Source organism: Cricetulus griseus, chromosome 2 (genome assembly GCF_003668045.3).
Source record: "Cricetulus griseus strain 17A/GY chromosome 2, alternate assembly CriGri-PICRH-1.0, whole genome shotgun sequence".
NCBI classification, from domain to species: Eukaryota; Metazoa; Chordata; class Mammalia; order Rodentia; family Cricetidae; genus Cricetulus; species Cricetulus griseus.
In genome coordinates this window covers 408763343-408790747 of record NC_048595.1, presented here as the reverse complement: position 1 = coordinate 408790747, position 27405 = coordinate 408763343, and the positions used below count along the sequence as shown (strand labels likewise).

Here is a 27405-nt window from a genome sequence, read left to right as displayed (position 1 = left end):
TAGAGACAAGACTTGCTGGTCAGCCAGCCTAATCTAATTGGTAAATTTCAGGGCAAATGAGAGAATCTGTCTTAACAGACAATGTGACCTGATGCTAACCTATGGCCTCCAAATGCACACACTTTCCAAATAGACACACTGCATACAATTATTAGCTTACTGTTTGTCTACACTGAAACAGCAGTGTTCAAAGACACCTTACAAACTTATTTTCATAAGAGGAGCAAAAACTCTTTATAGGCAAATTTCCCTAGTCTGATCTCCTTAGTATCAGTGAAACTAAGGGGAAGTAGGATATGTTTTAGCAAGATGTTCATTTAAGAGTACCTAATACACTTATGCATGGCAAAAAAAAGAACAAAACAAAGAAAAAAATACTATTGTACTACTAGAATGTTTGATGGGGAAGGAGATGTAGTTTATTGGTAGAGTATTTTGCAATGTAGCCCTGTTTGGCATGAGCACTACATAAACATGACTTGGTAGTACATGCCATGCCAGGAGTTGGAAGGTAAAGGCAGGGTAATCACAAGTTCAAGGCATTCTTGGCTAGATAATACATCTAAGGCCAGTCTGTCCTACACGAGACCCTGTCACAACAGACAGACAACAATAACAACAAAACCCCACTTAAATGTTTGAGGAAGGTCACCAATGGAGATGTGGCAGAGTAACTACAAAGCACACAGAACATCATGACTTTATAAGGAAGATAATTAATCACATCATATCTATTGTCCAGTGTCTTCAGCTTATGGGCATGAATGAAAGCTCACATCTACTAACTCTTTTTCATGTCTTCAATTTGTAAAGCAGAAGACAAAGACACAGGCAGATGTTAATGGAGTGTCTGGACATACGTCTGACTTTTCTATTGCTGTGATAAGACACCAGGACCAAGACAACTTATAGAAGGGGCTTACAGTTTCACAGGGTTAAAATCCATAACCATCATGATAGTGTGACAGTAGGCAGGAAGGCACGGCATTTGAGCAGTAGCTGAGAACTTACATGATGAGATAACAACCATGAGGCAGAGAGACAAAGCTAACTGGGGATGGTGTGAGCTTTTGAAATCTCAAAGCCTGCCCTCAGTGATACACCTCCCCAAATAAGGTCACACCCCTTGATCATTCCCAAACAGTTCCACCAACTGAGATCCAAGCATTCAAATATATGAGCCTATGAGAACCATTCTCATTCAGACCACAACTGACATTTCCTGAAAGAAAAAAACAAAAAACAAAAAACAAACAAACAAAAAACATAGGATATGGAGACTCTTCGTCATCCTACTACATTAGCCAGATGGTGTTTCTTGTGTAGCAGGAAAGCAGGCCCTCAAAGTAGCCCTACAGAACTGGCTGCAGGTCTGGAGCAGTCTAAGCCACATGGAGAGAAAACAGAGCAGTGCAGTGGAGAAATAACACATAGTTACTGCCACTCTATTTTATGCCAACTGCTGATCTTGTGTTTGTTTACAAAGTGGGAGGTAGGGGCAGAGCAAATATAGAAAGGGAGTTTCATGAGGCTTGTACAGATACCACTGACTCCTTTGTCTTCTCTCCAAAAGACACTGGCAAGGCGACATGGCCAGCACCCTCTGCAGCTGGCACATCCAGGTGATGCATGCCAGCCAATATGACTTCAAGCAGAAATGAACAAAGGTTCTGGGAAGACTTTTGGTTTTCTGACTAAAAGAACAGAAATTATAGCCCTGTTACTTCTTTCTCCCCTATGAGGCCAAGTTTTCAAAGCTCTCCTGCAGTCAGCAATTGTGCTGGTTTGAATGAGAATGTCCCCCACAGGCTCCTAAGCTGGAATGCTTGGTTCCCAGCTGGTGGGACTATTTAGGAAATATTAGGAGGTGTAGCCTTGTTAGATGAGTTGTGTCACTGGGGTGGGCTTTGAGGTTTCAAGAATCTTTCCCAGTTAGCTGTCTCTGTCTCCTGCCAGTAGATGGATATGTGAGCTCTCAACTACAGCTCAAGCGTCATGCCTGCTTGCCTATCATGCTCTCCAACATAATGGTCATGGATTCTAACTACCAAGTTAAATACCTCCTTTTCTATTGTTGGTCATGGTGTTTTGTTGCAGCAGTTGAAAAGTAACATGGCCATGTAGTACTTACATAAAAACAGAGACATGGTTCGCCAGCATCTTAGTCTCTGTTCCTGCTGCTATGATAAAACACTAAGACACAAACAACTTAGGGAGGAGGGGTTTACTTTCTTCCACAGCACAGGATACAGTCCACTGTGGCAGGGAAGTCAAGACAGTGGCAGCTCAAAACACCTGGTAATCCAGCTATTGGTAAGTTCTTTTTCTCTATTTTATAGAATACAAATCTCTTCTCATGGGATGGTGCCACCCTGTCTTAATTTAGAAAATGACCCATGAACATGGCTCAGAGGTCCATCTTCTAGGTTATTCTAGATTCTGTCAAGTTAGTAGCACTAAGCATCATAATTCCATTCCTTGTCAACTTGACCCTTGTCTCCAAAGGCTCATGACCATTTTATAGTTAGCATTCATTCAGTATAACTTTAAAAATCCAAAGGCTCTTATCTTAACTGTGAGTTCCTACAGCATCAAAAGGTGCAAAATTCAAACACAGAACAGCACAGAGTAAATATTCCTATTCCAAAATGGGAACAACTGGGGTATGGCAAAAACAATTAAACCAGACTAAAGCCAAACTCCAAGGCAAATGAATTCTACACTCTAAGCCTTGCAGTTGGGGCTTCCTATAGAATCAACAGAGTTCCAAGAGGCTTAGGTAGCTCCGGTCTACTTGTTCTGTTGCATTCAGCACATATCGAGACTTTCTTGGTCTGTCAGTTCCACTCGATATTGCTATATCTCAGTCAATAGCTAATGGGAAAACAGAGAGAAGAGTGAAGGACAGGAGGGAGCAATAGTGTCACTTTTGTATTCTTTATAAGGGAACATCTGTAGAATCTGCATGTATACCTTTAACAGTTTGGAGTGCCTCAGGAAGGTGAGACTCAGTGGCCTCAAAGTATGAAAATCCTATTGCACAGGGGCAATGAGGGAAATGTGAAGGAAACCAAAGAAAAGAAGTACAAGCCTTCTGTCAGAGGCAAGGATCACCACTCACCACACAGGAAACACTCAACTTTGGAATTATTGTCTCTGTCTTCCATTCCTACAGAAGGTTCTAGTTGCAGATGAAAGCAGGAAAGTAGATTTGGGGGCAATTTTAATCCTCTATCCTCCCAGACTGCTGACTCTCTGAATAAATTCTTACCCCTACTCACTGGCATCCCCGGTGACAGGCATCACCAACTCTAGTGTTCTGGTTATAGACAAAGAGGTAAACAAAACAACAAGATGCATGCCCAGAATCCCTCCCAGGCTTCCCCTCAGCTCCATAGTACTTGTGATCTCCATCAAAGAATTCAGAGGAGCCAGAGAACATAGTGTAAAAGGCAGGACGAGTTCAGAGGAAACACACAGGACATGGTGGAGAAGGGGGAGTTCAGAGGAAACACAGGGAACATAATGTAAAAGGCAGGTAGAGTGAAACAGAACAGGTGAGAGTGGACAGTGACCAAGGGGCCACTATAAGAGATACACTCTCAAATAAATTCATTTTTATGAGTTTATTAATAAGAATTTATAGGGGTATCTGAAAACTCTTTTGCCCAACAACCACCTCCTATCTTCCACCCCCATGAAACATGACTCACCCCACCAAGGGGAAACAAAATTCAATGGCAAGCTTTGGAGCCCTTGGGAGCAACTGTAGCATAGGGATGGCTGAGCAATGAGAGGACAGCCTTGGCAGTCACCAAGGAGATCCCCTCAGTAACTAGGGGAATGCTAAAGGAGGTGTGAGATACAGACTTGGAATATAATAAATGTAAGAGCTGAAGTGAAGCTTAAAAGTCAGTGTTTCTCATTTTTGTTGCAGTTATTCATTCCCATCCTCTGGACCTGATAAGCCCAAAACAGGGGCAGCAAAATGCTACACACACTCCCACAGTCCCACTGCCTTGTGGCTGATCCTCTTAGTCACAGCTCTGAAGCTCAGGCTAAGAAATGGGACCTTAAAAGCAAAGAATCTGTCTTTAATTGCTAACATTCTAATTAAAAGATAATACCTTAGAACACCCATGTCTCATTGTTTCTGCCAAGAATGAGTGCTGCTTTAATCCTAAATTTGCATGCTTGACAGTAGCAATCATAAATACTGGCACAATATTTTATTAAAAACAACAATTCATTCACTTTTCATATGCATACCAAGGTATTGGTATAAGCATGTTGATAAACATTTTTTATAATAGTTCAAAACTATAATTACTCAAGAGTCCATTCAGGATTATGCAAAAGAATACCATATAACAGTAAAAAATACACTACATCATTATCAAATCACAAACAATATTGAGTAAAGGGTGGTAAAAATATACATAATATATAGATATATTCAGGATTCTATGCTAGAAAACTGAAAATTAGGAAAAATTAAACATGTTTAGTCACATATTAACTTCTGTGTATATGATAAAACTAGACTCAGTACCCGGACTTCCCACATTCTCATCCTGGGTCTACCCTGGGTCCTACCTACTTTGTCCAACCTAATCTGACCACTTACCACAGCCTAGGTCCCACAGTGCACCAGCTTAAATGAGACTTCACTGCAAAGCAGTTCTATACTGGCCCATGATCCCAAAACAACAGGACTCTCACACTCTGACACTCCCAAGACTGCCCAATAAAATTATACCCTGAACCGGCGGCGGTGGGGCCAGTAACTAGCTTACCCAAATTGGCAATAGAAATGCCAGCAATTTGGACAGAGAAGATGCACAAGAAGGAAAGGGCAGGGACTTAGAGCTTCCTCTTGTTTCTGGAATGAGGGAAAAGATTTGTCTCTTGCTATGTCTCTGGTCAAAACACAAGGTCAGCTAGATGCTACTCAGCCTTTCTGAGCTAGCACATTATTACCCCAGCCTTTGACTTCTGAGGCTTATTGATAAATAGAACAAAACAGACTTAATTTAAACCTACATAACATGACAACGGCGGAGCTGGGACTGCAGGACGAGGCATGGCCTGAGTAGCCACTGGCAGGGCACTGACCGAGAGGCTGTGGGGGTGGCAGACGAGATAATTAAAATTTCAGTAGATTCATGTGCCGTCACTAAGCCCACAGAAAAACTACATATGGCATTCAACATGGAGGCTGGCATATCCATATAGGGCCTGAGAAAGTGGTCTCTTGGGTAGGTTTGGCCTATAAAGGAGCAGCTAAGAGGTCCTGTTGTTCAATAGAGAGAGCAGCCAGCGTGCTAGGTAAAAATGCCTGCCACATTGTGGATACAGCACCTTTCCAAGGCTGGGGCAGTAATGCGTCAGACACGAGGCTAGGCTCTCAGGGAGACAGCCAGCCTGGTATGGCCATGTAAGGTTTGTCTCAGGGTCAGAGAATGTTGCAGATGCACAGAAAGTCAGGTTCAGACCAAGAAAACCTCTGAATAGGGAGAGTAAGCTTTAAAGTGTGCTTAGATGCTAAAGAAAAGAAAATAGGTATAGACAGTCATAGAAAAAAATAAGTAGTTTAAAAATAATAACATCTTTAAATAAAAAATAATGTAAAGAATAAAGATGGAAAATATATAGCGTGTCTGGATCCTGTATGGTGCTTTGTTAACTTTGAATTTTTTAAATGCTAATGTACAAAATACAATAGCTGCTGAGAGACATTGGATAATAGAAACTGCTAAATTGAACTAACCTATATATTTTTAAAATGTCTTACTTCAAAATGGAAGTCAGAAAATATGCTACAATGTGGGAGAGGTTATGCCTTTTTGTTTCCATAGGAAACAAAGCATTATGGTTCTCTTCAAAATTAATGAGGATCAAATTTGATTCAGGGAGACCTCCTAAAAATCTTGGCTACAGACATGAAAAAAGAAACCAAGAAAATATATATATATTGATCCCTCTACAAGGAAACAGCTCTGAGACTTGATGAGACATGGTAAATCTTGCTGGTTACAGAATCCTCATGAATTATTAGTACATGCCATCCTTTCATATAACATGGATAGAGGTTTGGTTACACAGTCCAAACAAACTTACAAAATTAACAGATGCCTTGTACCTTCTCAAACATAAAACAAAAGAATCATCTTTAACTGACCTATGTACACTGCATATTACATAATTGCGCTAATATATACAATACACATACATATATATACATATATATATATATACATACATACATATATGTGTGTGTGTGTGTGTGTGTGTGTGTGTGTGTGTGTGTGTGTGTGTGTTGTGGTTGGGGATTTAGCTCAATTCAGAGTGCTTGCCTACCAAGTGCAAGGCACTGGGTTTGGTCCTCAGCTCCAAAATAAATAAATAAATAAATAAATAAATAAATAAATAAATAAATAAGACAAAATAGTAATGTAGGGAGAGACCCTGGATACCTGTACCACTGACCATGCCCAAACCCCTCTAGGCACCTGTGACCACGCCCATTTGGTACAGTGGTACAGGTATCTAGGGTCTCTCCCTACATAGTAAAAGTATATGTTTTCAGAACAAAAGGACCAGACACCAATAATGACAAATAGCCCAGTTGATCCAGACTCTCAGAATTCCTCTGTTGTTATTTCCTCAAAATTCTGCATCAAGAACAACTTCAAAGCTGCTAGCTGAGATGGTTTAGCCTCACAGACTATCCAGCCAGTTTCAGATAAGTTCTACACTTTACCATAACACAGAAACTAAATAAAAAATAATACAGCTAGTTCTTCCACAACTTGACCATTATCCCAATTTTCTCAGGGTCCCCTAAAGATGCCATAGCCCCTAGACAACAGGAAGCAGTCTAAAGAACATGACACCCACATTCCAGGGGTGGGATGGGTAGTTTTTGGTCATTTGGTGGGTTATGGATGTTTGTTATTGTTTAGGGGGGTGGTTACAAGTGGTTATTGGTAATGGTCAGAGAAAAAGTTAAATACAGGAAATTATATTCAGGGATCTCTTTCTGAAGGGAAAAAGGGATAAAGTATTGAAATGATGGGATAAAAGGATGGATTATTGAGACTACCTTTAAACCACTAGTCTCAAATATTTTACATTGGTATAGATTTTTGTATACTGATACAAATTTAAGGTTATTTTTGTTAGAAGATACTATATATACTGCTGATTAAGATAAATTTGTATAAGGTCATTTTTGTATGCTGTATATACATTTCTAGTCTTGTTTATGTTATTGTAACTATATAGCACATTAAAAATGTAATATAGCTCTTCTCTGCTGAGACACTTAGGAGGATTTGACAATATTAATTTCCCGCCAGTTGAGCAACCCTGCTTGGAAACATCTCATGCCAGGGGCCTGCTCACCAGATCTGAACTTGGCAGTGGGATCCAGTGCACCTGGACACTGCCAAGGCCCCGGTGACAGTTCCACCTCCATCCACTGGCCCAGATAGGCCAGGGGCTGTTTCTGGTTTCCCTTAAGCGACCCTGCTCAGAAACATCTGACACCAGGGGCCTGCTCACTGGATCTGAACTCAGCGGTGGGATCCAACACACCCAGACACTGACAAGGCCCCAGTAACAGTGCCACCTCCATCCACCACAAGAGGACAGACATCAGAGTATTGGAACTGTTTGCATCCACCAGAAGGTTCCCTTCCCATACCCACCAGGAGAGGAAGAGGCTCCTGTTACACCAACCAGAAGAAAGATGAGAAGAGGACAATGTAAAAGTACATTCATTCAACAACAGAAAACCCAATATGACACCACCGTAGACTAGGAACCATACACCAGCAAGACCTGAACATCACAATGCAGATGAAGCAGAAGAAAATGACCTTAAAAACATCTTCATGAAAATGATAGAGGACCTCAAAGAGGACATGAGAAAATCCCTTAAAGAAATGGAAGAAAAAACAAATCAAAAAATACAAGATATCAACAAATCTCTCAAGGAAACAGTTTAAGATCTAAAAACTGAAATAGAAACAATAAAGAAAGCACAATCAGAGAATGCTGGAAATAGAAAAGCTAGGTAAATGATCAGGAACCACAGACGCAAGCATAACCAACAGAATACAAGAAATGGGAGAGAGAATCTCAGGAGTTGAAGATGCACTAGGAGAAGTAGACTCATCAACCAAAGAAAATCTTAAGTCCAACAAATCCCTAACTCCAAATATCCAGGAAATATGGAATACCGTGAAAAGACCAAACCTGAGAATAATAGGTATAGAAGAAGGTGAAAAAATCCAACTCAAAGGCACAGAAAACATTCAACAAAATCATAGAAGAAAAATTTCCCAACCTAAAGGAAGACATGCCAATGAAAATACAAGAAGCCTACAGAACACCAAATAGACTGAACCAAAAAAAGGTCTCCTCACCACATAATAATCAAAATACCAAACAAACAGAATAATGAGAAAATATTAAGAGCAGCAAAGGAAAAAGGTCAAGTAACATATAAAGGCAAACCTATCAGAATTACACCTGACATTTCCATGGAAACTCTGAAAGCCAGAAGGTCCTGGATAGATATTCTACCTACACTGAGACCACGGATGCCAGCCCAGACTACTATACCCAGCAAAGTTTTCAATCAATATAGATGGAGAAAACAAGATATTCCATGACAAAAGCAGATTCAAACAATACATATCCACCAATCCAGCCCTACAGAAAGTTCTGGAAGGAAAACTGCAACCCAAGGAAGTTAACTACAACCAGAAAAATATAGGCAATAGATAATACCACTTTACCAACAGCCAAAAGGAAAAAGGGATAGAATCCCACACATAATTTCACCACCATCACCAGATCAAAAATAAAAAGAATGAACAATCAATGGTCATTAATATCCCTCAACATTAATGGTCTTAACTCCCCTATAAAACGACACAGATTAGCAGAATGGATAAGACAGAATCCATCCTATTGCTGCATACAAGAAACACACCTCAACTTCAAAGACAGACGGTACCTAAGAATTAAAGCTTGGGAGATGATTTTCCAATCAAATGGACCCAAGAAACAAGTTGGGGTAGCAATCTTAATATCCAACAAATTGGACTTTAAACTAAAATCAATCAAAAGAGATGAAGGAGGTCACTTCCTACTCATTACAGGAGAAATCCATCAGGATGAAGTCTCAATTCTGAACATTTATGTCCCAAATACAAAGGCATCCACGTTTATAAAAGAAACATTACTAGGATTCAAATCACACATAAAACCACACACATTTATAGTGGGAGACTTCAACACCCCACTCTCGTCACTGGACAGGAACAGCAGACAGAAACTTAACAAAGAAACAAAGGAACTAATAGAAGTTATGGCGCAATTGGACTTAACAGAAATCTATAGTACATTCCATCCAAATACAAAACAATTTACCTTCTTCTCAGTGCCACATGGAACCTTCTCTAAAATCAACCACATACTTGGCAACACAGCAAAACTCAACAGGTACCAAAAAATTGAAATAACCCCCTGTATCTTATCAGACCACCATGCTTTAAAGTTAGAATTCAACCACAACACAAATTACAGAAAAGCTACAAACTCATGGAAATTAAGTAACACCCAATTTCACAATTCCTGGGTTGAGGAAGAAATGAAAAAAAAAAAATGAAAGATTTCCTAGAATTCAATGAGAATGCAGACACAACATACCCAAACTTATGGGACACTTTGAAAGCAGTGCTAAGAGGAAAGTTCATAGTGCTAAGTGCCCACATGAAGAAACAGGAGAATAATCACATTAGATAATTAACAGCACAACTGAAACCTTTAGAACACAAAGAAGCCAATACACCCCAGAGGAGCAGACTCCAGGAAATAATCAAATTGAGGGCTGAAATCAATAAAATGGAAACTAGGAGAACAATACAAAGAATCAATATAACAAAGAGTTGGTTCTTCGAGAAAATCAACAAGATACACAAAACTTTATTCAAACTTACCAAACAGCAGAGAGTGAACATGCAAATTAATAAAATCAGGAATGAAAAAGGGTACATAACAACAGACACAGAGAAAATCCAGAGAATTATCAGGTCATACTTTGAAAACCTATATTCCTGAAAATTCAAAAATCTAAAGGAAATGGACAATTTTCTGGACAGATTTTACTTACCAAAATTAAATCAAGAATAGATAAGCAACTTAAATAGACCTATAACCCCTAATAAAATAGAAGCAGTCATCAGAAGTCTCCCAACCAAAAAAAGCCCGGGGCCAGATGGCTTCAGTGCAGAATTTTACCAGAAATTCAAGGAACAGCTAATACCAATTCTCCTCAAAGTATTCCACACAATAGAAGCAGAAGGGTCATTGCCAAACTCTTTTTGTGAGGCTTCAATAAAATTGATACTCAAGCCACACAAAGACACAACTACTAAAGAGAACTACAGACCAATATCCCTCATGAACAGTGATGCAAAAATTCTCAATAAAATACTGGCAAATCGAATCTAAGAACACATCAGAGAAATTATCCACCATGATCAAGTAGGCTTCATCCCAGGGATGCAAAGATGGTTCACCATACGAAAATCCATCAATGTAATCCACCATATAAACAGACTGAGGGAAAAAAAACCCACATGATTATCTCACTAGATGCCGAAAAAGCCTTTGAGAAGATCCAACATCCCTTCATGATAAAGATCTTGGAGAAATCAGGGATAACAGGAACATACCTCAACATAATAAAAGCAATATAAGCAAGCTGACAGCAAACATGAAATTAAATGGAGAGAAACTCAATGCAATTCTTCTAAAATCAGGGACAAGACAAGGCTGTCCACTCTCGCCGTACCTATTCAATATTGTCCTTGAAGTTCTAGCTAGAGCAATAAGACAACAAAAGGAGTCAGAGCCCTCATCCAGTGGCTGATGGAAGCAGAGGCAGACACCAACAGCTATACACTGAACTGAACTCTGGAACTTAGTTGCAGAGAGGGAGGAATGAAAATCAAAGGGGTCGGTACCAGGCTGGTGAAACCCACAGAAAGAGTTGGCCTGTTCAAGGGGGAGCACATGGACCCCAGACTGCTGTCTGGGAGGGCAGTACAGGACTGATCCAGACCCCTGAACATGGATGTCAAATAATTAGGAGGCCTCTGCATGATAGGGGCCCCTGGTAGTGGATTAGTATTTTTCCCTGGTGTAAGAAGGGCTTTGAGAGCCCATCCCATGTGAAGGGATGCACTCTCAGCCTGGACACATGAGAGAGGGCCTTGGCCTGGCCCAGAATGATGTGGTGGGCTTTGGGGAGCCTCCTTCCAGGGCCCTACCCTGCCTGGGGAGTGGAGGGTGGATGGGGTGGGGGTTAGGCTGGAAGTAGGGTAGGGGGAGGGGAGGGAGAAGGGATTGACGTGTGAAACAAGCTTGTTCCTAATTTGAACTAATAAAAAAATTACAAAAATAAAAAAAGACAACAAAAAGAGATCAAGGGAATACAAATCGGAAAGGAAAAAGTCAAACTCTAACTATTTGCAGATGATATGATAGTCTACATAAGTGACCCAAAAAACTCTACCAGGGAACTCTTACAGCTGATAAACACCTTCAGCAAAGTGGCAGGATACAAGATTAACTCAAAAAAATCTGTATCCCTACTATATACTAATGACACATTGGTGGAGAAAGAAATCAGAGAAACATGACCCTTTACAATTGCCACAAACAACATAAAATACCTTGGGGTAACACCACCCAAAAAAAGTGAAAGTCGTGTACCGTAATAATTTTGTGTCTTTAAAGGAAGAAATTAAAGAAGATACCAGAAAATGGAAGGATCTCCCATGCTCTTAGATAGGCAGGATCAACATAGTAAAAATGGCAATCTTGCCAAAAACAATCTACAAATTCAATGCAATCCCCATCAAAATCCCAACACAATTCTTGATAGATCTTGAAAGAACAATTCTCAACTTTATATGGGGAAACAAAAGACCCAGGATAGCCAAAACAAACCTGTACAATAAAGGAACTTTCAGAGGCATCACCATCCCTAATTTCAAGCTCTATTACAGAGCTATAGTCCTGAAAACAGCTTGGTATTGGCACAAAAATAGACAGGTAGACCAATGAATAGAGTTGAAAACCCTGATATTAACCCACACACCTACGAACACCTGATTTTTGACAAACAATCCAAATCTATACGATGGAACAAAGAGAACATCTTCAACAAATGGTGCTGGCATAACTGGATGCCAACATGTAGAAGACTGCAGATAGACCCAAGTCTATCACCATGCACAAAACTTAAGTCAAAATGGATCAAAGATCTCAACATAAATCTAGCCACACTGAACCTATTAGAAGATAAAGTGGGAAATACCCTTGAATTAATTTGTACAGGAGACCACTTCCTGAACATTACACCAGTAGCACAGACACTGAGATCAACAATTGATAAGTGGGACTTCCTGAAACTGAGAAGCTTCTGTAAGGAAAAGGACATAGTCAGCAAGACAAAACGACAGCCCAGAGACTGGGAAAAGATATTCACCAACCCCACATCTGACAAAGGGCTGATCTCCAAAATATAAAGAACTCAAGAAGCTAGTCTCCAAAACACCAAACAATCCAGTTAAAAAGTGGGGTACAGAACTAAATAGACAATTCTCAAGAGGAATCTAAAATGGCTAAAAGACACATAAGAAAGTTTTCAAAATCCTTAGCCATCAGGGAAATGCAAATCAAAACAACTCTGAGATACCATCTTACTCCTGTCAGAATGGCTAAAATGTCAAAAACACCAATGACAGTTTATTCTGGAGAGGATGTGGAGAAAGGGGAACATTTCTCCACTGCTGGTGGGAGTGCCAACTTGTGCAGTCACTTTTGAAATCAGTATGGCGACTCCTCAAGAAAATGGGAATCAGTCTACCACAAGATCCAGCAATTCCACTTTTAGGCATATACCGAAAAGAAGCACATTCATACAAGGATATCTGTTCAACGATGTTCACAGCAACACTATTTGTAATAGCCAGAAACTGGAAGCAGCCTAGATGCCCCTCTACCGAAGAATGGATAGAGAAAATGTGGTACATTTACACAGCGGAAAACAAAAAACAAAAACAATGAAATCTTGAAATTTTCAGGAAAATGGATGGAACTCAAAGAAACCATTCTGAGCCAGGTAACCCAATCACAAAAAGACAAACATGGTATGTACTCACTCATACACGGAATTTAGACATACAGTAAAGGATTACCAGCCTACAATCCACAATGCCAGAGAAGCTAGGAAACAAGGAGGACCCTAAGAGAGACATACATGGTCCCCTGGAGAAGGGGAAAAGGTCAAGAACCCCTGAGCAAATTGGGAGCACAGGAAGAGTGGGGAGGGAGCTAGGAGAATGAGAAGGGGAAAAGAGAAGGGATGCATAGGACATGAGGGAGCAGAAAGGTTGAGTCAGGGGAAGAAGAGAAGATAACAAGAATGGAGATACCATAATAGAGGGAGACATTTTAGGTTTACAGAGAAATCAAGCACTGGTGAAATGTCTGGAGATCTACAAAGATGACACCAGCTAACAATCTAAGCAACAGAGAGGCTACCTTAAATGCCCTCCCCTGATAATGAGATTGATGACTGACTTATATGCCACCTAATAGCCTTCATCCAGCAGCTGGTGGAAGTAGAAGCAGACACCCACAACTAATCACTGAACTGAACTGGAATCCAGATGCAGAGAAGGATGAGTGAAGAGCAAAGGGGTCCAGACCAGGCTGGTGAAACCTACAGAAACAGCTGACCTGAACATCTGAGAACTCTTGTTCCCCAGACTGATAGCTGGGATACCAGCATGGGACTGATCCAGACCCCAGGAACATGGGTTTCAGTGAGGAAACCTCAGAAATCTACAGGACCTCCTGTAGTAGTTCAGTAGTTATCCCTAGCATAGGTGTGGACTTTGGGAGACCATTCTACTTAGAGGAATACTGAGTCAAGACACACGGGGCTGGGCCTAGGCTCTATCCCAAAAATTTGATAGACTCCGATGACACCCTATGGAAGGCCTCACCATCCAGGGGGAGCAGAAAGGATATGTGATAGGTAGGATTTTAGTTCGGGGGTGGTAGGGGAGGACAGGAGGGAGAAGGAAACTAGGATTGTCATGTAAAACAATCTTGTTTCTAATTCAAATAAAAAAATCTGCAAAGGAAAAAAGTGTAATATAAAGTTCTAGTCCTTGAAAGCTATTATTATGAACCATTTAAGATAATTAAGAAATGCAGGTTAGTCGTCAGTCACCTATAACAAACATGTTAGGTATGTTTTCACCGCCATACAGAGATATATTTTAGATACATAGATGGTCTTCAAGCACTTCAGACACCTACAGAATACAGCACTTAAGATGTTTCAATAACATAGGACTTTTCATGACAATGAGACACATCTGCTACTAGCAGCACCAATCTTTTCAAAAGTAGAAGAACCTCCATATGGAGTTTACTTTCTTCATTACAAAGTTAGCCATTAGGAAATGAACCTGCCCTTGCCTCGACTGCTAACAGAATGCTGTCCAAATTGGACAAGAAGGACACAAAAGAAGGCAATTGCTGAACTTTGCCAAGACAAGGTAGGATAGTCCTTCAAAATTCCTGCTTCAAAAAAAACTGTCAGATATTCTAGGCCTATAGGCCAAAGATAGATGCCCCAATGCTGCAGAGGAACTTTGCGTGACTGTCCAGACAGTAAGCTGTCTCTGTTACTCTTATAATTTTGCAAGTTGTTTGTTATGCACTTCCTGTTTACTCCAGCAATATTATATACTTCTTGGGTCTCTGATGGATTTGAAGACAAGATAGTTATACAGTTTTCCTTGTTAACAAATTCAGAAAAATATTACATAAGAGATCTAAAGTATATAAGGTTGAGAGACATAAAAGCTTAAATTGTTCATCTAAGAAAATGTTTTGAGGTCTAAAAAGATAGTTTTGAGTTAGTGATAAAAGCTAGGATAGAAAGTGGTTTAGTTACAAAATTTTAGACTCACTAAGATAGGATAGATAATAGAGTACTTTCTCCAAATTTGCCAAATAAAAATGGACTGTACATTGTAAATGTAATTCTTACCTTATAATTGTTCTTTTTTTTTTTTTTTTTTTTTTTGGTTTTCGAGACAGGGTTTCTCTGTGTAGCCTTGGAGCCTGTCCTGGCACTCACTCTGCAGACCAGGCTGGCCTTGAACTCACAGAGATCCAACTACCTCTGCCTCCCGAGTGCTGGGATTAAAGACGTGTGCCACCAATGCCCGGTTCTTAATGTATATAATTTTACTATGTTAGAGTTAAAACCTTTTTTTTTAATTTAAAAAGGTAGAAATGTTGTAGAATATTTGTATACTATGTGAAGATGCATTTGCGTGACTGGTGTAATAAAAAGCTAAATGGCTAATAGCTAAGCAGGAGGTTGAAGTGGGGGGTGGGGAGAGAAAGGAAGAGGAGGAAAATCTAGGCACACAAAAGATGCCAGGAGACCTCTGAGGCAGCAGGGGGTACAAGATGGAAGAGAGGTAATGCCACATGATAGAATTTAGATTAACATAAATGGGTTAAGTTAGTTAGGAACAAGCCTACTCTATAGGCTGAGCTTTCATGATTAATAAGAACTCTCCATGTTATTATTTGGAAGCTGGCTGACAGGACAGAAATAGACTCATTACACAGAACAATCCACATGCCCAGATCTCACAGAAATACAGACAATGGGAAAGATCAAGCCAGTATCTTCTCTACAAATCACCTGGATGAACTCCAGGATACAGAATTTAAAAGAACATTGAAGAATTCAAGGAATTTAAAGAAGATATAAAGATTAATCTAATTAATCTTATCAATAAAATACAGGAGTCAGATATCAGGGTAAAAACCTGAAAGATCAGAGAAGAAGAAGAGTAGCCACCAGTGACTTCCTACCTCTGTGGTTCATCTGACCAAAAGGGCTGATGATGGGGAATGTCCTTCTGTATATGTTTGTCTTATTGGTTGATAAATATTGTTGGCCAATAGGAAAGCAAGATAGGTGGGACTAGGAGTCGAGGAGGATTCTGGGAAATGTAGTAAAAAGAAGTCTTGTCATACAGGCAGGAAGTGACATAGCAGGCAGACTCATATATAAGCAGGGACAAACAGGAAGTCTTCCTCTTGCTCTTCCTCCTGCTCTCTGCTCCACAGTCACCATGTGAACCCAGGAAGACAGGACATTGCTGCCAGCATCCTCTAAGATAAGTCTTATAAAATATATAGATTTATGGTAATTAAGACTGAGCTAGCATATAAGAAATCCTAGTCAATTGACCAGCAGCATTGTAAACTAATAAAAGACTGTGTTACTCTGGGCGCCCAGGTGGTAGCGGGGCTCCAGTGGATGCAGTATAGACTTATTGTAACAGGCTGAGATCCTGTCTCAGCCCCACCTTACCACTTCCTGTCCTCTCTACAGTTCTCTAAACCTCTGTGGTCACCTAGAGGCTAGCTCCACCCTCTAACTCCCAAGCAAGTTTTATTTGTCAGAACACAATGAAAACATCATACAACAAGACACAAAGAAACAGATCAGTGAAATTAAGGTGAAAGAATTTAAGGAGAATAAATGTCTGAATGATGCCCCCCAAAAATACAAACATAAGCTAATGGAATAAGAAAGACAATCCATGACATGAGAATGGAATTCAACTAGGAGTAGGAACACTGATGAGGCCTTGACATGAAGATGGAATTAAAAAATCCAATAACTCAATGAGAAACTCAAAGAAAAGCCTTGCACGTGAGATGAATCAAGCAGAAGAGAGGATATCAGGACTCAAAAATAAACTAGAGGATCTAGACCAAATAAGCCATGAATCTGAAAAATTAAAAAGACAGGCAGAGAGAGGAGAGAGAAAGAGAAGAGGAGGAGGAGGAAAAGAAAGAGGAGGAGGAGGAGAAAGAAAAGAAGAAGAAGAAGAAGAAGAAGAAGAAGAAGAAGAAGAAGAAGAAGAAGAAGAAGAAGAAGAAGAAGAAGAAGACATATAGGGCATATGGGACACCATGGAAAAAAACAAATCTTTGAATTATAGGCATAAACAAGGGAAAGAATTCCAAATCAGTAGCATAGACCAGCTCTTCAACATCATAGAAGAAAAACTTCCCCAAGCTAAGGAAAGACATACTCATACAGATACAAGAAACACACAGAATATCAAAGAGGCAAGGCCAGAAAAGAAAACTGCCATGGCATTCCACAGTTACAATACTAAGCATACATAACAAAGAATGTGTATTGAAAGCTGTAAGGCAAAAAAACACAAGTCACATATAAAAGAAAAGCCATTAGAATAACAATTGATTTTCCAGTGGAAACTTTGAAAGCCAGAAGCCCCTGGAGCAATGTAAAAGACTATTATAGCTAAACTAGAATAATATACCTAGCAAAACTGTCTGTCATGATTGAAAGAGAAAGAAAAACTTACCAAGACATAAACAACCTAAACAAAATGTATATCCAGCAAATCAACCAAAGAAAATACAGAAAGCATTATTTCAGGTTGAAGAGTAGAACAAGCACATCAAAGAGACTGTGGAAAGAAATACAAAGCTATTATTATTAAACCACAAAATACAAAAAAAATGCCATCAAAAACAATACAGTGACTACTATCAATGCATGCATTTCAAATGCCAGGCAGCAGTGGCACATGCTTTTAACTCCAGCTCTTGGGAGGCAGAGGCTGACAGGAAGATCTCTAAGTTCAAGGCAAGCCTAGTCTACAGGGCAAGTTCCATAACAGCCAAGCAGGGCTACACAGAGAAATCCTATCTCGAAATGAAAGACACCACCCCACCCCCCACCCCCCACCCCCCAGGCCTTAGCTTTTTCTTTTAAGTTTGCCTCCTCCTCTGGTCGGCAGCTGGTTGGGCGCGCGCGAATACATCCTCCCCTCCCCTGCACTCCCTGACCCTTGATCCCCACAGCTGCCGGCTCCCACTTCCCCGCCGCGCAAGGCCGGCCCCCGCCGGATCGCTCCGTCCCAAGGTCAGCCATCTGGACGCGGCAGAAGATAAAGGCCGTTTCACCTGACTATTAGACCTTGAGAAAATGCTGATTTGATGCTTTTCGCTTCTGTACTGTGCCTTTTTCCCCTATAAAAGGACCCCCCTTCCGGGGCTCGGGGCTTGGCCGAACAGAAGCTAAGTCCCCAGGTACCCGTGCTACTAATAAAGCCTCTTGCTTTTGCATCCAAAGTTCGTGGTTTCGCTGATTCCTGGGTGCGGGTCTCCTTCTACGAAAGTACCTCTTCGGGGGTCTTTCAGAAAACAACAAAACACATGCACCCATGCACACACTTCAGTAATAACTTTAAAAAACAATGGCCTCAACTCTCCAACTAAAAGATACAAACTGACTAAATGGATCAAGAAATAAAATCCATCTGTTGCCTACAAGAAATACATCTTAGTTTAAAGACAGATACTATCTTAGAGGAAAAGGATGTACACAAGTACTCCAATCAAAGTAGACTAGGAAGCAAGCACTGCCATCCTAATCTCTGATAAAATAGACTTCAACTGAAATTAACCAAAAGAGTTAACCAGGAATACATTACAATCCTAAACATATACACCAAACTCCAGGGTGCCCAGTTTCATTTTTTAAAAAATCTAGTTCTGGATTTAAAGAAACAGATTAACTTCAACCCATTAACAGCAGGTAATTTAAATGCCCTACATTCACCAAAAGATAGGCCATCTGAACAAAAAATAAACAGAGAAACATCAGAATTAACTGATATCATCTATCAAATGGACTAAAAATCTACAGAATATTACACCCAAATGCCAACGAATACACATTTTACTCAGTGGCACACAGAAGCTTCTCTAAAAATAGATGACATCCTGGGATAGGATAACAGATCTTTACAAACTCAAATAAATAAATAAATAAATAAATAAATAAACAAACAAACCACTCTGTATCCTATCTGACTATAATGCAATAAAATTTTAAACTGACAGAAAAAAAACTCTAGTAAATATATAAACTCATAGGGATTAAACAACTTATTAAATAATGATGAAACAGAAAAAAAAAATCAAGAAAGAGACACTTACTGGAACTAAATGAAAATACAACAAAAGACAATAAAACCTCTGGGACACAATGAAAGCAATAAGTCCTATGAGGAAATTTATAGCTCTAAGTGCCTACACTAAAGAAAATCAGGAGCGCAACTAAATGACTAATGATGCAACCCAAGAAGTTGGAAAAACAAAAATAAACCAAATCCAAACACAGCCAATGGCAAGAAATAATAAAAATCTGAACAGAAATCAACAAAATAGAAACAACAAACCAATACAAAGAATCAACTAATCAGAGTTGGTTATTTTTGAAAAAGTAAACAATATTGACAGACTTTTAACCCACATAACCAAAAGAAAGCAAGGACCCAAATTAACAAAATAAAAAAAAATTAATAGGGAAACATTACAAATGACAACACGAAATTCATATCATAATATTTTTAAAACCTGCACTTCATTAAGCTTTGAAAACCAAAAGAAACAGATGAATTTCTAGATTCAGGCAAGTCATCCAAATTAAGCTAAGAAGTAAACAACTTAAATGGACCCATAACAAATGAGGAAATTAAAACAATAATAAAAAGTCTTTCAGCCAAAAAAAGTTCAGAGCCAGACAGATTTTCAGCAGAATTCTAGCAGACATTCAAAGAACAGTCTCAAAGAACATACAGTCAGTCCTTCTTAAACTATTCAGAAAGAAATAAAGACAGAAAGAAAGACAGAGAGACAGAGAACACTCCTTCTACAAAGCCAGTAACATTTTATTAACCAAAGCAGATAAAGATAAAACAGTGAAGGAGGAAGAGGAAGAGGATGAGAAGGGAGGGAGACAGACTAAAGACCAATATCCCTGATGAACATAGACTCAAAAATATACAATAAAATACTTTAAACAGAATATGAACATGCATCAAAAAGACTATACATCATTACCAAGTTGGCTTTATCCCTGAAATGCAGGGATGGTTCAATATAAATAAGTCAATAAATGCAATAAACTACATAAGTGGACTTAAACACAAAAATCACATGACCTCAATAGATACAGCAAAAGCCTTTGACAAAATCCAAAATGCTATCATGATAAAAGTTCTAGAGAATGTAGGGCTAGAAACATACATACATACATACTACATATAATTGTGTTGGATCTATACAATATACAATAAAAGCTACATACAAGACACCCACAGCCAACATCATTCTAAAATCTTGAAAAAAAATCACACTGAAGTCAGGAATGAAAGATACAGAGATACCCACCATCCCCACACTGTGCTCAAAGTACTAGCTTGAGCAAAAAGGCAAGAGAAAGCAATTAAAGGAAAATAAATAGGGAAAGAAGTCCTTAAACTATCCCTATTTGCAGACGACATGATACTATAGAGATCCCAAACATTCTAAGAGAAACCTAGAAACAATAAATAAATTCAGAAACATGGCAGGATACAACGTCAACTTCTACAAATGAATAGCTTTTGTATACTCCACCAGCATACAGAGATGATCATGGACACATTCTCATTCACAATATACTCAAAGAAAATAAAATACCTAGGAATAAACCTAACCAAGGAAGTAAAGGACCTCTACAATGAAAACTTTAAATCATTATGGTACTGCTATCAAAACCAACATAGAAGAACCAAACATTAAGTACACATAATTTCAGCCACTTAATATTTTACAAAGATACCAAAAACATATACTGGAGAAAAGAAAACATCTTCAACAAATGGTGCTGGGATAACTGGATGTCCACATGCAGAAGAACGACATTAGGCCTGTATCTATCACCCAGTAGATAGATACAGAAGAGTGGCCAGTGCTCTTAACTGCTGAACCATCTATTCAATATCGAGCCCAGTATCTTGAGATGCTTACACTTGTGTTAGCCTTTTATGCTTCTGAGTCAAAAGAAAAGGCAGAAGCCCAGCCATGGACTAGTAAAAGGAGTTATACAAGGTACAGAGGTAGGGCCTTTTTAGAGACTGTGAGAATGTCTACCAGGTTAAGGGCAGATTTTCTTGGCTGGTGTCCATATCAAAGAAAGAAAGAAAGAAAGAAAGAAAGAAAGAAAGGAAGGAAGGAAGGAAGGAAGGAAGGAAGGAAGGAAGGAAGAAAGAAAGGAAGAAAGAAAGGAGGCAGCAAAAGGAAAAAGCTACCTTCTTGAGACCTCAGGAAACATGGAAGCTTACCACTAAGAGTCTGCTAAGGTAGGGAGAGATGAATACATTTCATAAAGGCAGTTATTTAGCTATTTAGTTATTTAGTTATACTTGGAGGTAGGGTCTTGTGTAACCCAAGCTGCCCTCAAATTCACTGTGCACTGAGGATGACTTTGAACTTCCCATCCTCAGGTCTCTATCTTGCAATGCTAGAATTAAAGGCACAGAAAAATGGGCTTGGCAAGCACCCTACTGTGCTACACCCCAGGTTCCTCCCACTTTAGGTCTTCTGTTTCTTTCTGCCTCCTGGCTCCAGGTTCTTCTCTTCAGGTTGCAAAATAAATTTTCCTAAGCATGGGAGGTCTTAACCTGGTTTGTGCAGGTGAAGTTACTGCTGTCTTCATCAAACTATTGACTAAGTCATTGTAAAGGGGTTGCCATGGTATTTGTAGCATCGACAACACATTTCTATTCAAGTCTCAAAAGGGTCTCCAACTTTGGTAGAAATCTGCTCTCCGTATTAGAAAGGATCTTACTGACCACAAGCATGCAATTTTTATCAGAGAAAACTAAAAAATAAGTGTTATGTCCCAAATAGTGTCTGGAGCCAGTCGGTGGTGTCGCATGCCTTTAATTCCAGCACTCTGGAGGCAGAGGCAGGTGGATCTCTGAATTCTAGGGCAGCCTGATCTACAGAGAGTTCCAGGACAGCCAGGGCTACACAGAGAAACTGTGTCTCGAAAAACCCAAAACACTACTACCAACAGTGCTTGGAGAGCAGCTGGTGTGAAATGACCTTTATCCTCCTCCTCCCTGCCTATCATTCCCTCTCACTGGGGGAGTCCACGAAAACCCAGACGTCTGTGCGTGCCCCGTGTTGATTAATATGTCTTCAAGTAGGATTGCAGTCCTTAGGTTTCTGTGAGTTTTTTTTTTTTTTTTTTAATTGTTTGTTTTGTAGAGCCTAGTATCACAGTGCCTTGGCTGCTGTGGGTGCCAAACAAACATGACAATAGTTAACAAGATCTATTCCAGCACGGGCAGGAAACAATGCACAAATGAAAACTCTTGTCTAGGAAGCAAGCCGGGGAGGACAACCAGTGGTAGAAAACCAATGTTAATGCCGAAAGGCCTTCCCAGGAACCTCCAACTAACTGTATGAAAAGGGAACGGCGGCTAAAGTAGAGGTCTCAGCGACTGGCCACCCTCCGGCAGCTATGTTCCAACCAAAGCCAACATAGCTTGAGGTGCTTTTCACAGCCAGACAGAGTGCTGAAGCATGGTTAAACCAAGGACCTGGAGGTCTGGAGGGAGGGACTGGACTCGGCTTGGGAGGGAAAGGGACTCCAGGCCTTGTTCTGAGGCGTGGTCTCGCTCCTGCACCGCCCACCTCCGTTTACTTACCTGGCCGGGCAGCCTCGCCCCTAATCCATCCACCAGCCTGTAGCTCCGTCTCGGGGCCAGCAGGTTTGTTTCCATGGGACTAGAACAGCGTTTTAAACCAACCCGCTCGCCAGCAGGGTTGCTCCCGTACGCAGGCGCACCCGAGGTGAGGCATGCCGGGAATTGTAGTTTTCCCGGCCCAGCAGGGCCCTCCGCCTGGGGAGGGACCCTAGCCGGAATCCCTCAGCGCGCCGGGAAACGCGCCGCCACGTGACCAAGATGACGCCATACTCCATTGTGCGCCCATCAGGGCATGCTGGGAAACGTAGTTGCTGTCCTCTTCCCACGTGGACGAGTTCTGTGTCCGATTTACCGAGAATCTCTAGGCTCACTCTGCAGGAAGCTAGAGCCCAAGATCAGATGTTTTCAGTTGTAGGAGGACCAAAGGCTCAAATAACTTCTGAGCGATGGGAAATGAACAGATCTTTGCTAAGGACAATAAAAATGAAAAAAAAAAAAAAACCAAACAGCTGTTCTTGTAAAAGGAATCCCACTCAGCCCTCTTTGATGATGATCAGGTGGACAGTAAACCACACAAAAGCTATTCTCTAATTTTCTGTCTCTTCAACAGAAATTATGACACCTGTTGACAGGTAAATGAAGAGAGAAAGAGGGAGGAGAGAGGGAGGGAGAAGAAGAGAGGGAATGAGAGGGAATGAGAATAAAAATCACGTTTCTCAGTTTTGCTGTGTAAGTGTTTACACTCTGTAAAAAACCTATAGTGAAAGAACGTGATATTCAACTTCACTCGAGCTTCGGGGCACTTGGTAACACCCACAGGGCAATTAAAGCCCTTCTTCATTCTAGCTGATAAATCAGCTCTCCAATAAACCTAGTCAAATCCTAGATGCTGTCTCTTTTACTTAGTAGGTGTCGTGACAGAATTAATTTTGCTATTCTGATTCTTGATTCTTGTGATGACTGGGACCGCCTGAGCTGGGAACAATGACTTCCCATCAAGCCACAGCTGTTAAGACATATTCATAAGACTGTGACTTATCCATCTAATTTTGTGGGTTTGATGAGTATTTTTGTTTTGTTTTGTTTTTCAGAGTCATGATAATATAGTTCGGGTTTGCCTTGAACTCAAAATTCTGCTGTCTCAGCTTCCTAAATAATAGTATTTAAAACATGTGCTACCAAACTTAGCTTCTGGTTTTATGTTTGAAGCAATTGGACATACTTTTTTCTTTCTGGTTTCCTTCCTGATTCTCAACTAATTTTTAAAATGCTAATTCCATTCATAAAACAAGGTCATTTTATTCATGGAAGCCATGGGCATTCCTTTCGGACCACAGACTATCTCGTCACAACACTGAAATTGCCTCCTACCTGGCTTTTCAATGTACCTTTCATAGAGTTACTTGGGTGATTCTTTTTTTTTAAGTAAGTCTGGTCATCTCAGTCTCCACTTGACACCATTTAATAGTTCCATTCATTGAACTAATACTTTCCCACTAAACAGGATGAAGCTTAAACTGCTTATGGTTTCAACCTCACCCACTCACCCCTCTGTCCCTATTCCCAGAACTCAGGCCTTTGAGCACAGCCTGCCTTTGAGACTTACTTCTCCTAAGATGATATTCTCTACCCATTGTTAATTGCAGTGCATTTTGTCTCTTGTAAATGGAGTTCTTAATTAGTCTAGATAATAACAAACCAGAGTCAAATATAGAGGAAAATCCTGAGAGAGCAGAGAGAAGGAGCAAGCCACAGCCACACTTTACCTCTGTAGCGTCTCAGCAGACAAGAGAGCAAGTTCCTGTTCTTCCTACTTATATCCTGTTTCTGCCCTGCTACCTCACTTCCTGTCTGTCTGTATAGACCTCCAGGCCTCTGGTTAGCTACTGGAAAGCTCCATTCTCTGACCTTTAGACAGGCTTTATTTATACAAGCAAGATATCACCACAGTCTCCTCTTAAGTAGACTTAAACTATTTGAATATATATATATATATATTATATATATATATTATTTTGGTTTTTTTGAGACAGGGTTTCTCTGTGGCTTTGGAGGCTGTCCTGGAACTAGCTCTTGTAGACCAGGCTGGTCTCGAACTCACAGAGATCCGCCTGCCTCTGCCTCCCGAGTGCTGGGATTAAAGGCATGCGCCACCAATGCCCGGATAGTCTTATAATTTTTTTAAATTATCATTCTCTCCCTTTCTCTGTCTCTCCTGTCTGTCTCGTGTGTGTGTGTGTGTGTGTGTGTGTGTGTGTGTGTGTGTGTGTCTGTGCTTACATATAGCAGATGGGTCAGCATCTTGGCTACAAAGCCTAATTACAAGTACAGGGGAGTTCAATTCCCAAGGCCCTTATGGTTGAAGGAGAAAACTGGGTTGACCTTTGACTTCTCTATGAGAAAAACCCGTGTAAGCACAGAAAGTTCTTTAGAGTGGGTAACCTACTGAGTTTTAAATGCTTTTATTAGAAGAAACTATTGTTTTGTTCTTTTGACTACCTATTCTTTGACTTTAGGCTGGGAAAAGTCATCTGCTTTCTTCCAGAGATGTCACTGATTTGGCAGTGTTATAATCACAAAATGGCAGCAAAGCTCCCTCCAACACTTTCCCTCAGATTGAATTGTATTCTTTGGACAAAGAAATGCAAACACAGAAATCAAATAATTCATCTCTTGTGCCAGTTCCTCACTTTATGTAGGCTATCCAGATCTTTTGGTGAGTATTGGCATTGGATGTAGACATTAGGACTTGGAGGAATCTTTGACTGTTAATGAACCAGCAAATCAACCCCAGGCTTCAAATATAGACCTGTGAGTTGAATTGTCCAACAGTTATAGTGGTCCTTATGAGGGTTTTGTCCCTTAGCTCCACCAATTAAGTTTTATGGTCACGTAGATTTTTCTTTTGTTTTTATAAGTAAAGCCATGTTATAGCAACATTGCTACAGCTGTTTTACATTTTGAAGATTGAAGTACCTCCTTAGTTCCGGTATATTGACATAGTCATTAAAGGAAAAAACGGGCCTGTGAAATGGTTGAGCAAGTAAAGATGTCTTTTGCCAACTCTGATGACCCAAGTTCAACCCCCAGACCCCACATGCTGGAAGGAGAGAACTGTGTGACACAAATAATAAAAACCCAGAGACAGATATTGAGGTTCAAGTAGAAAATCAGAAAAGCAAAGAGTTGCTGTGCTGTGGAAAACAAAGCCTTTTGTTCCTAACATGGGTGTTCCATATCTCCATATAATGATGTCAGAATAAGTTGTTACCTTGAAGATAGGGTAAAAATCTTAAAACTTTTACAGTTTTTGTCATATAAAAAAACACAAAGTCCGGATATGGAAAATTCTTGCTATATATTAGTATTTCTATCACCATCAACATTATCTATTTAGCTTCAAAAATTAATTATGCTTCTAGGAATATATCTGACTAAAAATTGCAAAATTTGTGGAAAAGGATGACTAATAATTGAACAAATGTTTATAATAAAAATTGGAATCAATAAAAATGACTATGACATTAATCTTCATAATAATACTAGCAAATTTACTCAAACAGTACCATATATAGTATTTATTCTTATAAAATGTCTACAGGTGGGATAGGATGGACTTTCCCTGTTGGGTGTTGTTGTATATATATAACAGTTTTGTCTGAGATTAAAACATTCCATCCTTCTGGGAAGCTCCTTAAGCAGGAAGGTAAATAACTCAAAACAGCTCCAGGAAGTCCCTGAAACTGATCAGATTCACTAGGGTCCTCCCTGCCAGAGTAAGTAATAAAAACTGGCATTCCTTTCAGAGAAGACAAGCTACAAAGAAGACTCTGATACGAGACCAGCTGCCTGGGAGAGGTTTAGAACAACTGAGGCACCTGGATAGGATACTCTCAAGCCTGATGAGCTGCCTGCAGCCTGTGCAGTGTGCTCCAGGTTCCCAGCTTTGGGAGCTGTCACCCATACTTGGTGGGCTTTGGTGATGCGGCTGTCTTTGAGTCATTCTGCTCCTATAAGTAACCCCTTACCCATATTCCTATAAGCTATCCCAATAAAACTCATTGGTTTGCCAAACTGGACTTTGGTGGTATCCATACTTTGGTCTGTTGTGGGCTCCCTATCTGTGATGAGTAACATGTGTTGTTTCTCCACTGGAAAAGTTTTGTCATATAACACATGTATCCTCTCTGTGTCCAGTCAAAAGCAGGCAGTGACTTTCATGAGGCATGATTCTCTTAGCAGCAATAGAAAAGCAGCAAGACAAGTGAGAGCTCAAAGCACAATCCAAACCTGTTTGTATCACATCTAATGAGATGTCCTTTGTCATAGAGCACAGAATAATAATATTGAGATCACACATAAACTGTGGCAAGATATATTATGGGAGATTGATAAATTAGAAAAAATGAATCCAATCTACTGTAAATGTAAGAAGCTGTTTAGCCAACTATAATTCACACTAAGCAGCCATCAAAAAGAAGTGCCTGATATTCTAAAAATAATGTTTACAGCACATCATCAAACGAAAGAACTAGTGATAGGACATACATTATCATCTACTTCATCGAAAAGAAAAACATTTGAGTACATGCATTTTAGACAGGCAGGGCAAAGATAAATATGTAAACTGTTGAGAGTGTCTTCCAGGACTGGACTTGTGTAATAACTGCCATCTCACACATTATGT

The 27405-nt window shown here is 40.0% G+C and overlaps 1 protein-coding gene across 7 annotated transcripts in view; it reads right to left on the bottom strand.

Moving 5' to 3' along the window:
• Positions 1 to 23169, bottom strand: part of LOC100763560 (coiled-coil domain-containing protein 150) — a 91922-nt gene extending 68753 nt beyond the window's left edge. For 3 of the 7 annotated variants that reach the window (XM_027396882.2, XM_027396884.2, XM_027396886.2), the window contains exon 1: positions 22719 to 23167. In XM_027396882.2, coding sequence (XP_027252683.1) covers positions 22719 to 22793 — 75 coding nt within the window. In that variant the 5' untranslated portion in view covers positions 22794 to 23167. Of the gene's footprint in view, positions 1 to 22718 lie in introns of all 7 variants that reach the window. The other 4 variants (XM_027396887.2, XM_027396883.2, XR_003481492.2 and 1 more) reach the window with 3 other exon arrangements.
• Between the last annotated feature and the right edge of the window lie 4236 nt (positions 23170 to 27405).